Below are 13,284 nucleotides of genomic sequence, written 5' to 3' on the forward strand. Positions count from 1 at the left end.
ACTGTCAGACACTAGATAGACAACCATGAGGATTCATGAATCCTTCCATTAACTTTAAGGGGAGGCCAGGATGGGAGGCGGCTATAAATAAGGCAGATCGTCAAAACGGTTTAAAACGCCTTGCCTCTTGATTAAATATAGCATGGGAGTTTAACCGTGTGTATTCGAAATGGCCCATTACACTTTGAAATGAGGGCTGGCCTAGAAAAGACGAAGTGCGCCGATTTTGCTGTGGTCCTCGCTTTGACGCATTCGGCTTTGATGATGTTTTTTTTTTTTTATTAATGCCAGGTCTCCAAGCGAGTGATGCAATGTGGGGAGTCCATCTTGAGACCTCACTAGAAAGTACACAGAGAGGAGTGCAGTGTTCTGCAGAACCATTCACAAAGCTTCCAAAGTGCCTTAAATTCTCACGACGGTTGCGATACTGTCTTCAGTCACCAAATAGCCCAACTACCGCATCTGAACGTACTCAAAGGAAGTGCGCCACCTCGGACTCCACCACAGGAAACTACGCATTTCCAGAGCCTGTCAGCAATGTGCACGTGCAGTGCGCTCTAATGATCATATGCACATGTATTATGAAGGTGCTTGAGTAAATGCTGCTGGAGGGGCAGTCCTCCAGCCAACCACAGCCAACTGCCTCAGAACCGCCGGCATTGTCAGGAGAGGCAGTGTACTATAATGTACAGCAAGTAGGAGGCCTATTTCATTTTAATTTTGTTCTCATGCTTTGCTCTGCAAAGGTTACTGTGATAAAGTATACACGTTTAAACAGTGCTTTCTTGGTATCGAGCGGAAGACTCATCTCTTCAATGAACATCTCACAGTCCGATAATCTGCGGTACCACCTGGACAGAGAGTGGGTCTGCCATCCCCTTCCTGGTCTGTATTCCTTCTTGGGGTGCTTTGAAACAGAATTAACTTTCTGTATAAGCGCCTAATAAATGCACAATAAAATTAAATAAAAAATAACACTGTGCCCCTCTCTCAATATCCTTTTTCTGTACCTTTTGGATCCTGTCCTTCTAATTGTACCCATATCATTCTATCAAATCACTGCACCTGCGTCTGCAGTGTGCCTTTGCTTACCACGTTTCTACCATATAAAGTCGAATACAGTCATACATACATTCATCCATGCATGGCAATAACAAAAGGCACACAACATATATTCTTTGAGTGCTGATGAAATTACAAAAACTGCATATAACAATCATAAAATACGGGGCTACAAAAAATGCCTTAAGAAACTTATACCACTAGATAAATGGCAAGATCACCACAAAATGAAACTCCTGCCATCTATTCCAATTTCCATTGAAATGAATTATATGCACAGTTTTCTTTACATATTCATTGTGGTTGTCAGAAAAGCTTGACTGGACTTACACCTGGGTGGACGATGAGGTCGCCCTGACTTCAGATTATATCTGCAACGGAGTTAATTAATGGTGTAGTGTTGGAATAATGGCAACGTCAGAAATGGCCACATGCTGCTTCAATCAATGTCAGCATGAACTATGTTTTTAATGATTGCAGAGAACCAAAGACTCAGGTGTCCTAATCATGCAGCCCCCCTAAACAACAAATAAACAGGAGCAAAAGGTAGACCTGGAAATCGAATCTGATAACTATCAAACCTCCTTGTTTTCACTTAAGATTAACATGCAGCCATCTATCAACTGGACCCTGTAACTGCAGTCCTGGTAGAGAAGCCTATTCAAAGGCTGTATTATGCCGCAGTCTCAGAGTATTACGGCCACCACACAACTATAACCATTCCCATAAAGGTCCTAGCAGGACTCGGGAATCTTCAGGAAGCCTGGTCCGGGTCTTCGCTCCTAGGGCAGCCGTGGATTTAAATGTGCCCATGCACCCTTCTATCATTACCATCCATAGAACTTCAGAGCCTAGGAGAACAGGTAAAAGGGCTTTTCCTTCAGTGATTTCTTGGGCATAGTTTCAACATGTTCAGGCTCTCCTGTCTAAGGCTTACGATGTCTGACCAATGCTGAGCTCAAGACAGTCTTTTTGTCCCCAAGCACTTTCCACAAATGCACAAGGCTACGGGGTTCTGAGAGAGACTACTGTAGAAGCGACGTGGTCAAGTATAAGATCCTTGTAGTAACCATGAAAAAAATGAGGAAACAAAAAAAGGGAAAATGTTGTGCTAATTTTTCAGGGATTTACAACCATGGTAAGAATTTGCATTTCCGACACACAGCCGCTTCCAAAAAAGATTTCCAGGTGTACACGCTGCCCAGGTCACCATCTTGCTTGCCCCTGAGTCCAATTTGATCCACATTCACTGCTTATTTACTACCATTCTCTCCACTCTGGCTGGCCGGTGGGCTGGCTGTGGGGAGTCCCTCAGTGGTGATCCTTGACTGCACTGGTATTCAGCTTTGTTGGCTTGGGTCTTGAAAGACCCCCACCCCATCCCCCAGCTCCTCAGTCCTGTGAGGTGGCCTTACTGTGGCATAAGCACTGTACAGAGAATAACAGAGCCTCATGGTAACCCTCAAAGCACAATAGCAGAACATGAAAGAAGTGTGCCAGTTTGTCACTGTATGCTACCATCCTCAATTGAGTGGTGCATATGATAGGGGCAATGTCTTCTTGCTCATCGTGCTTCCCCTTCCTAATACAATGCAGGTTACATACCTGTATGTGAATGATTACGCCAAGTGCTAATACATTTGTCTGAGTAGATCTGGAATGTGTTTAAGTAAGGCTCAGGCACAAGTCAACACAGAAAGTCCATAAATGTGCATGCAATTTACATGTGAAAGCATTTCATTCATTGTGCATGTGCTCTGCATGTAAATTATAGTGAACCCTCAACTATAGACATTTGCCCAAAGGTTTATACACTGATTTATAATATCTTCATTCTCTCCTATAGCATTGCATGCACTCCCTGAAATACAGCTGTGCGCCATGACAAATTCACATAGCTATCACATAGTCTGACATAGCAATCCACACCACACCTCAACACACTTCACATTTTGGCTTCTACAAGTTCATTTCACTATTCATCTTAAGTAACTATTGAATAACTGCTACAATGCCAATGTGCAATTTGCATGCAAAACAAATATCCTTTCCCTGTATTTGATCAGACTACGGTCTGCCGAAGGGAAATTCAACCTACAGTGATTCAAATCCATAAAAAGTCCGGAGCATAGCATAACATAATAAAGACATTTCGATATTGATGTTATAGATATGGTGATACGCTTTTAGACCTTTGAGGAGTATTCATTGGATATAACTTGTGTACTTCAAAAAGCGTGCACTGAGATCCTGGGAGATCCAGAGAGCATATACCTATATCTGGATCATGAGTATATTATTTCTATTAGACCAACACAATGTACTGCCACAGAGTCAATTTATTGGCAGCCCAACAACACCATTAAAAAGAAAATGGGCTGTCCAGAATCCTGAAAAGTTAATGAAAGAATTTGTTTCCTCAAATGTTAAAGCATATCGCTATCTTAAGGGAAGGTGTTCTGCGGAGTGAAGTCCAAATGATGTCTCTACCAACAGAACATCAGGGCAGTCATTTGGAATGTGTCATCCATACCTCCAAGCTCAAATTGTTGTCAATATTTTACCAAAGGATTAAACTCGATTGCTGTCAATATGTTCCTAATGTAAATGTCATGTTTTCAAATAAAGTTAATTTCAAAATAGTTGCTATATACAAAATTAAATAGATACAGTAAAGTGTATGCAAAGTTATCTGCAGATGCTGCATAGATTTTCTCACTATTTCAACCACCTCTCATCAGACGTCGTCTGAGTTGAGTTGAAAATTGTCTGAAGGGCACTAATAATTAATGTACAGCTACAATTGCTCAATATCTATCAAAGTCACCAACTCAAAATAGAGTTTGCTGGCTTATGCGATCAGAGCCATTACACTCTCTATTGAAAACGTTATTGAATTTTTCAATATGCTTTAGTTGACAGAACAGGCCAAGTTCTGTGTCTCAGCAGTTTTGGCTGTATTCTAAGAAATGTACAGATCTTGTGAGGTATTTCATTGCAGGTTCGCTGGGAAATGTACCCCAGTGCGGGATCAGAGGAAAAAGCACATAGCTAGAAACACTGCTTCCTGGAGTCCATTAACTGTCCCGGGAGGATAGCTTAACGGCCTGGGTCCGCGCTTAGAAACCTCTGGGTGTTTAAGTGCGTTATAAATACGCAACTAAGAAAAAAAAAAAAAAAAAAACAATTACGTAACAAAAAAAAAAAAGAACAATTCCTGTAACAGCGCCTCGATGCCTGTGGGCTGTGTGAGCGCTTTAAAAATGCAAAATAAATAAATAAAAAAACTTACGTGCACGAGCTGGTCCTGGGTGTCGAACTCCCGTGAACAGCCTTCCCAGTGGCAGTCGGTTTCATAGACCATTTCAGGCTCTTGCTTGCTCTCGTCTTTGTCACCTTCCTCCTTTACCAGAGTCATGCCTTCCGACTGATCCTGCAGTTCAAAGGGAGGATGGGAAGTTAGATGTTGTTGGATTAGGTCGTGTTGTGTCAGAAATGTGGAAGGATCACATATCTGGAAATAGTTAATTGGACTCATTTTTCATATTTGAATAAAAACTAGACACTCCACAGTCATGAAAAGCCAGCACAGTAAACCAACCAGCTGCAATGCTGTGGCAAGGGTGTATGTGGCCCTAGGCAAAGTGGCATACTCCCATGTCCCCTCATAAAGGGCAATATTGTATACTTGTACTGGCAATCTGATGACTTATAGCTGGTCCTTTTGCATGATTGCATCCTCGATCTGGATATGGCTTTTTATCTTATGGAATCTCAGTTTCTTAATGCAATTGTATGCCAAAAAGGAATTTTTAAGATCAATCATCTATTTTTCACTGTCCTCACCATCTGGCTTGTAATTATATAGTGATCATACAATGGGCTCATTAGAATTTCGGCAGTATGGGAAAATATTGCAGTCAAATTGTAGTAATTAAATTACTTCCATCTTAATGTCACTTTGCTGCACCATCGAACTCCGAATTTGGAGGTGAAGTGGAGCATTTACCTCCAGCCTTTACTTCCAAATGTCGGCAGATTTACCACTGGAGAATTACCCCTTACTACAAATCTGCAAAAATCTCCATAGATCACCCAGATCAGACTGGCTTTATCCACAACAGGCAGGGCTCCAACAATTTCAGAACGATTCTTCACATACTCACATCACCTCTGGTAGGAGAGGGGCACCTATATCATCCCTGAACGCCAAAAAAGGCATTTGATTGTGTAAATTTGGCCGTTATGAGGGGTGTCTATCATTACTGGGCATATGAACAAGATGGATCGGGTGTATTGAGGCCCTGTACTCAGTACCTATGGCCAAGGTGGTAGTGAATGGGGAAGAATCTGGTAGATTCCCACTGAGAAGGGGTTCCAGACAGGGGTGCACCTATCACCTTTTTGTATGCGCTAGTCATGGAACTGTGGGTGATAGGAGGGAGGAAATATTCCAGAATACTGGGAGCCAAGGTCGGGAATGTGAAATATAAACTGAGCCTTTTTGCAGAGGATGCATTGCTCTATGTATCGGCTCCAAGTGAGACCATCCCACACCTGCTCCAGGGACGCTCTATAAGTGGTAGGATGTCAGGGGTCAAAATAAATGAAGAAAAGTCAGTCTCCCCAGTGGGTAACATGGGGCTGGAGGATATGGTGTATGTCGAGAAGCTTGCATTTCAGCTCCAGCCAGAGGGATTTAGATACTTGGGGGTCAGGATTCTGCACACGTTGTTCCAGGTCAATTTTGCCCCACTATGGGACAAGATGCAACTAGATCTACACAAGAAGGAGAGGCTAAATCGTTCCTGGATGGCGAGGTTGAATTCTACATGCATGATGGTCCTCCCCAAGTTCCTCTGTGTCAAATGTTGCGAGTGGTGGTCCTGCTCTCATTTCTAACTACAGTCAAGGGGGTATTATTAAAGGTTTTGTGGGCAGGAACTAAGCCGAGAATATCCTACAGAACTCTCATCCTAGATTGTGGGCAGGTAGGGGTTGCTTCCCACATTTTACGCTATATTACAAGGCTGCACAGTTGAGCATAATGGTGGATCATCTCAATCCTAAGACTACAAAGCAATGGGTGGGCATGGAGAACCTTACACTGGCCCCCGTCACACTAGCAGAATGGTTCTGGTGCCTTAGAGAGAGATTCCCAGGAAGGTACTGAAGCACCCTATTTTGAGGGTATTTTGGTCCATATGGAAAGAAGGGAGTACCACAAGGTGGTTGACGGTGTGGCCCTCACCCTTAATTTGTATATGTCCCTCCCATCCCAGCTGAGGAATCTTATTGCTGAACCACTCCAATTCCAGTCATGGTATGAGGTAGGCCTTAGTAGAGCAGGACATTTATGGATTGAAGGAAGGTGTTTGCCGTCTGACAAGTTAGGGGCTTCCTACAGATAGGCCAGATCTCAGTGTTTCGATTCCTGCAGCTGAAAGGGGCCCTCTTAGACCCATGTAGGGGTGCTGCTCCTAAACACAAATATGAAAGGCCTGATAGCAAGGTTGTTTAGAGAACTACTATTAGCAGAGCCTATAGGCAGATACCTGCTAGGGAACAATGGGCAAAAGATCTTAGCATAGAGTTAACTGATGAGTTATGGGCTCAAATCTGCAGAAGGGTGCCTCTTTCAACAGTGTCCTTGCAGTACAGGATGCAGGCTCTCAAGATGAGAGAGAAGTGGCAGTGGCCAAGTTAACAAGGATGTATTCGGGGGTGGACTCTCGATGCTAGAAGATGGGCAGCGACTATTACCACATGTGGTGGAGCTGCACACATATACAGAGTTATTGGGAAGAAGTCCTCTCATGTATTAAGGGGATAGATGGGATAAGAAGATCACCCTTGCCGTTGCTGGTGCTTTTGGGGAAAGCTGATGAGGGGACGAAGAGAAGGACCTACGTCACATGGTGCAAATCCTTTTGGTAGTGACTAGAAGTTGTATAGCCTAATTATGGAAGCAGAACATGGTCCCCACAGAGAGGGAATGGCACCAAAAGGTGAGGCCACCTATGACATGGAGTTTTTAACGCACCTACTGAAGAAATCCAGAGCAGACATAGAGGGGGCTTGGCTTCCCTTCTTTGACAAATATGGAAGGTAGTTCGGGGAATGAGGACAAACCTAAGTAGACATTTACTATGAAAGTACTTTTGTTGATGTCAATAGTGATGCTTTGGGAGAGGGGTGTTGCTAGGTCTGGAAAAGATCTGGGGCTATGCTAATGTTGAGACTGTTGGGACTCAGGGCTAGCTAGCCTTTTGCTTGTAGGCCCTGAGCTTCTATCCGGGGCTACAACCAAAAGACCCGGGGGTATAGCCCCCTCAGTCCCCCCTAGCAATGCTTCTGAGAGAGGGTTTGATATGGTTCGAAAGTGGGGCATGTCAATAGTTGTCACTTGTTAAACGAGTATCTTATCATGTATGATCATGTACGATCACGTACGATCATGTATCGTACGTACCTTGCATAAGATAAATGACAATACACTTTGATTTTGAAAAAATAAATATCTCCATAAACACCTACAGGCTTCAAACATAGGCATTAACTCTGTTTTAACAACAATTGTAATAAGTGGGTGTCAGTAATGGCAAACAAGTTTGGCAGTAAATCTGTTGAAAAATCACAGAATTACCAGTAAACTTGTGATGAGACGCAATGGATTTAATTGTGTTATAAAAAGATTATGACCTCTTGTATTTAAACAATTACAATTGTAGATTAATAGGTACTATATTTCAGTACCCAAAAACCCAAAAACAAACACACATGATAGATAAAACAACACCAATATGAATTTTCACTGGGATGGAGATATCAGTGTGCATGTGTGTGTGTTTGAGAGAGGTCCCCACACTAGCCTCTAATTTTATGTGAAATGGAAATTATAAGTCTGACACTCATTATACCCATGTTTTCCTGCTAGATAGGCCTGCATCAAAAGAGCCAGAATGACAACGTATGTGTTATACTAGCTGTACCTTACACTCAAACACCCCCGTCACTCTCTCTCTCTCTCTCTCTGTTTCTATATATATAGTACCTTTTCAAGATCTACCAAAACTGTTACTGGCATCTGAATGAACAGAGGAAAAAACAGATATCTTCAAGAATGGGGGTGGGCAGATGGGTCTTTTGTTTTGCAAAACAGCTTTTAAAATGCTTTTAAAATGCTACAATGCTAATTTCTAATGATCACTTCCAGTATATATTTTAGTCACAACATGAATATACTAACCTTACTGAGCAAAGCACATTATCAAAAATGAAAAACCTTCAACATTACTTTCTGATAGAAGGTTAAAATACCAAGATGGACAGTTTTATACTCTACTATTGTAATGGTTTGAATTCAATCTAGGAGAAAGCGGAAGGGGACAAGAAGCACCAACGAGGGCTCATGGGTGCTTTGCATGAAATCGAAGAGCATTTTGGGAACTTAAGAATCACTAAAGATCTTTAAATCGTACAAATATGCATGTGATAAATGATTGAATGCATGCATTTCTGAGTATATTATAGACACTGTCCTAGTGCTCATTTCGTTTTTCACAACACTCATGCTAACAGGGAAAGGATCAATGCTACTTTTACTGCACCTCTTTTTAAATACTGAATCTCACCATCATGTGTTTGTTGTTGGAGATCCCCTTCACACAGAACATTACCACATTACCGTATGTAGTAATATGCAATCCCTAATGGAGTTTGTTAGGGCTCCAAAAGGGAGAATAACTCAAGAATCCACATGACTCTGAATCAAAAGGAACTTCTCGTACTGCATGCAGTGGTGGAAATGAAAAAATGTGGTGGGGGATCCCACAACACAAGGCCTGGGTCGGGGGAGGATCTGGGGGTGAGGGGTGGTGCCAGAGGGGCGTGGTCTAGAGGGGGCGGGGCTCCTAGCGGACACTTGGAATACTTAAAAAAAAAACAGCGCCTACGACGGCAGCATTGTCTTTTACCGCGGCTTTGGCACTGGTGTGTAATGCACAATGCTCACTACATGTACAACTGAAAGGAATCAGTTGTACATGTCGTGAGCATTGTGCATTACACACCAGTGCCAAAGCCGCGGTAAAAGACAATGCTGCCGTCGCGGGCACTTGTTTTTTCTTTCAAAAGTATTCCAGCGCAGTTCATGGGCTCGGGCTGCTGACTCTGGCCGGATCCTGAGATCCAGCTCCATATCGGAAGCCGGATCTCGGATCCGCCGAGAGCCGGCCCAATGACCAGCACTGACTGCGTGCATTAATAGTAATTCTGTTCAACAGTGTTCCAGCTGCAACACGACCAAACTCTTATTGATGAACCTAGTTTTGAAACCAAAGTGAAATAAGTAGAGAGAATGGAAAGTATAACAGAGGTTTGTTTCTGCAATAGTTTTGCATAAATTGTCCACATCATGGAGAAGTTGGCCAACTTCTACATATTTTAAATGTTGGCAAATAAGGACAGAAATACACAGAGGATTTCACCTTAGGTTCCACAGTATGAGGCAGAGATTAGAACTGCGGATGCCTGATGCCACTGACAGTAACAGAGCCATTGCATGCAAGATGACGTGTAAGCAAGGACATGTCTCAGGGACACTCGGGTGCCCAGGCGGTCAAAAACATTATGGCAGCATTTAGCCTTCTTCTGTGCGCATGTTCGATGGATGACTCGTGGAATGATGCCGAGAGGGGTAATGAAGTAGCACAGTACCTGCATGTGTCCTGCTCCGGGGCTTGGCAGATCTTCATCCGGCTTTACCTTGGAACGCTTGTTGTGCATTGGATCCCCGGTGCTGCTCACTGCGGACTCGCTCGTTGGTTTACTTTGCTGTTAAATTGACATTTTATTCATAGACAAAATTAGCTTTGATAAATGGGCAGTTGAAAGCCAAAAACATACATCTGCTTGAAACACGGTCAAGGCGCAACTGTTAATTATATCGGACATGCAATTACACTTTAATTACAGAGCATTAAGTTGTGGAATGGCTGCTTAGTTAATGCTCATTATAAAACTGAAAGAACAAAATACTTAGATGCAATGTTAATCTGTGTAGATCGATTCGTCAAAATGACTGCCTGGGTCGGTCACAGCAAGCCACAAGAGAGGAGGACTCAAGGCACGCAGTGTTCTTTCCACGGGTCATAATTACCATCATAAATCCTTTCCACCACTACAAAACGAAAATAGGTCTCCTGATTTGTGAAACTGAACGTTTCCTGGTTGGACAAGGCCAACTTCTCATACCGCTGGGTGTGTACCAGTGTTGCTTCGTTTGCAATATATGTGGTGGGTACACCTCCTGCGTTGAATGCACTTTGCTAACTTCAGGGGGACCATACTGGTTTAATGGGTAGATATGAACTACTGAAAGTAGAAATAGCCAATCCCAAAATGAGCTGAAAATGCAAGCATTGCAGTAATTTATGGTAGAACCAGGCCCTTTCTCTATGAGTTATAGATGGAAGGAATAAGGACAGCAGCACGGGCCAATAGAGCAATCCACCTATTCCGTTTTGTAGGCTCCTAGGAAGAACAAATCCATAAATCATAATGAAACAAGAACTCGAGCAGTCTATGAACCTATTACATGTTAGCCCCACTCAGCTTTGTTGATGGAGGGGCTAGTCATTTCATTTCTAATGCTTGCAGCTTGTTCCCACTGGGCTCTGTTCACCCGACCCAAGCTGTGGGATCCAGCAGAGGCAGTTTAGTACACAAAGCCACTGTGTGGTAATTAATTTACAGCACACAGGGCTTTCAGCCAATCAACTGCTAGAGAGTCACTCTTCTGACTCGTGACAAAGAAGGATTGCAAATACTTCCGCCTTAACTGTGCTGATGTGACTGAGATGATGAATGGGCCACGTGACAATGGGTTTCTAAATTTAACAAGCAGCAAAGGTTTGGGCTCGTTAACTCTCACCTGCATGGACTCAGAAGGACCGGAGCTGACCTGGGCAGGGTTCAAAACACTGGGGAGGCCCGGGATAGGTCTCTGGGTAGGAAAAGCTGGCGCAGGATGGATGAGTGGAGGGCTGTGCCCGAAGGCCGAACCAATGCTTTGCTGCCGACTTAGGAATTGCTGGTGCATTTGCTGGAGGGATACCGGTGTGTGCGGGTAGGCGAAGCTGAGAGCTGGGCTGCAATAGGAGAAAACAAGATCCAAAGGAAAAGAAGAAAGTTAGGCATTGGCCAGAGCATATACTCAAACAATGTGACAAGTGCAAACACAGAACTTAAAGGTAAATGCGGGGTTCCACAACGTGTGCTTCCCCGCCACATAATAGATAATAGTAGAAATCAAAATGAACTGGACAACACCGTTCTGAAACTTTGTATCAAAAAGAGTTTCGAGTTAGTGTGTGTTATTTACTGCAATAACACACTTGCAGAAAAATGACCCCAGTGAATGTGGGTGATGTATGACTTGAATCGGTGACCATAGAGTTGGCAGAATGTTTTACCTTGCGTCCGAAGCGATTCCTTTAATCGGGCCCCGGCTAAGCTCCTTCATATGTCTCTAGATCTTATTACAAGAGGAAAGAAAATCAATTGGCTAAATGTGTTTTGAACACCATGCTTGTCATATCACTCATTTGTTTGCAAAGATGGAGGGCCCGGCGCATCCAGTATGTCACCTAAAGAATTTCCATCAGTGCTGTTTGGTTACGGAGCCTGATGGATTAACCTCTCTCCTCCGAAATTGGTGATCAATGAGCGTCAGCCGAGAAATATTCCAATGGGAAAGAGCTTCGCCCGCTGCGCGTTAAACGACATTAAAGGTCTATTAAAGCCCATTATGCATGCTAATACCTGTCATCACTTCATTATGCAGCCACCACTGTTCCCCCGATTACAGCGAATTCTAAGGAAATTGCATTACAGCCTAAAGACCTCTTTAGCAGTAGGCATTGCCAAGCCCCTCTTTCTGGCATGCTTCAGAAATAAATTCTTGGGAACAAAATCCTCTTGTGGAAACTGTAAGATGTTCTGAGAGTGCTTTCTAGCATTGTTCCTGAAAACAACAGCACTCTCTGCCCTCCCTGTTTAGTGGAATCCGCTAGCAGACAAGTGCATCCAGCGTCTATTCTGTGAAGCTGCTAAAAAAAATTTTAAAAAAGAAGAAAAGAAGTCAAGGGTCCTTGCAATGACCAATTAAGATTTGCATGCAAATGCAGTCTCTCATCTTAATTAGGGTTTCAGTTAATCACATTATGTGGAAAAAATAGGTCTGTGAATGCAAGGGGTACACGATTCTTACTTATATCATTGGTTTCCTGAAGTACTTGGATGTGGGTGTATTTGCCATGCTCTATCAAGTAAAACCTTTTGGGATACACTGCATTCCTTTCTAACCAACGGCACATTGTGGCAATAGTTGCGCGATTCCAGAATATCATTACCAATACCCGAGATCATTCCCTCAGGCTTTTGGCGGGCTCGCTTTTCATTCCACGTTGCGTCATTTTGCTAAAAATTGGGTACAGCGACGAGGACGGTAATTGTTCACAGTGAGGGTTGGGAAGAAATGGCTAATAATATTCAGTTATTACAGCCCGGTAGTCCCTGCCAGTGCTCTCGTAAGCAGCCATGAGTGATTACAGTGCGACTTACCTAGGGTAGCGGTGCCGGATGATTGATAGGGCATTAATCACAAGATGCATATCAGGCTTAGAATTTGTTCACAAGCTTTCTTCTAATAGCTGATTTCATGTTCACTGAGCTCTGTGGCAGTTTGTTCAATTTATTCTTCAATGTACAAGCCATTTATCAAAGCACACAATGATGTAGTGCTGTTTTTTCTTTTTTTCGCTGTACAAATATGAAACTAGAGCTGCCACATTCTAGTTGTTATGGGCATTCACAATTAAGTGCTGTTTTGAGGATAGAACAGCACAATATTGCCATTTGCTATTGACGGTATTATGACGTTTGCAAAAATCACATATCAGAATATAATTTAAAAATATTGCACTTCTTATATTGGGAAGGCAACAGAGTTGTGCTGACACTTATTTTAATAGAGAAGGTACACATGCACACCAGGGGCATTTTCAATAAACTGGATGCTACAAAAGAATCTTCACCATAGTTCCAAATACATATGAACCTTTGGTGGTTCTAGATCGCTTGGGGTGGGGGCAACAGGCATATGAAGCTTGGAGGCAAAAGACAAGAAACACAGACACAGGCATAGCGACAAACAAGCAG

The 13,284-nt window shown here is 43.0% G+C and overlaps 1 protein-coding gene across 1 annotated transcript in view; it reads right to left on the reverse strand.

Annotated features, from left to right (window-relative positions):
* Positions 1-13,284, reverse strand: part of GLI3 (GLI family zinc finger 3) — a 558,606-nt gene that overhangs the window by 83,842 nt on the left and 461,480 nt on the right. The window contains exons 8-10 of the mRNA XM_069613300.1: positions 10,997-11,213; positions 9,781-9,897; positions 4,355-4,495 (exon numbers count right to left, since the gene is read on the reverse strand). Coding sequence (XP_069469401.1) covers positions 4,355-4,495; positions 9,781-9,897; positions 10,997-11,213 — 475 coding nt within the window. The remainder of the gene's footprint in view (positions 1-4,354; positions 4,496-9,780; positions 9,898-10,996; positions 11,214-13,284) is intronic.

Source organism: Ambystoma mexicanum, chromosome 5p, assembly GCF_040938575.1.
Source record: "Ambystoma mexicanum isolate Mex_15411 chromosome 5p, UKY_AmexF1_1, whole genome shotgun sequence".
In the NCBI taxonomy this organism is placed as follows: domain Eukaryota; kingdom Metazoa; phylum Chordata; class Amphibia; order Caudata; family Ambystomatidae; genus Ambystoma; species Ambystoma mexicanum.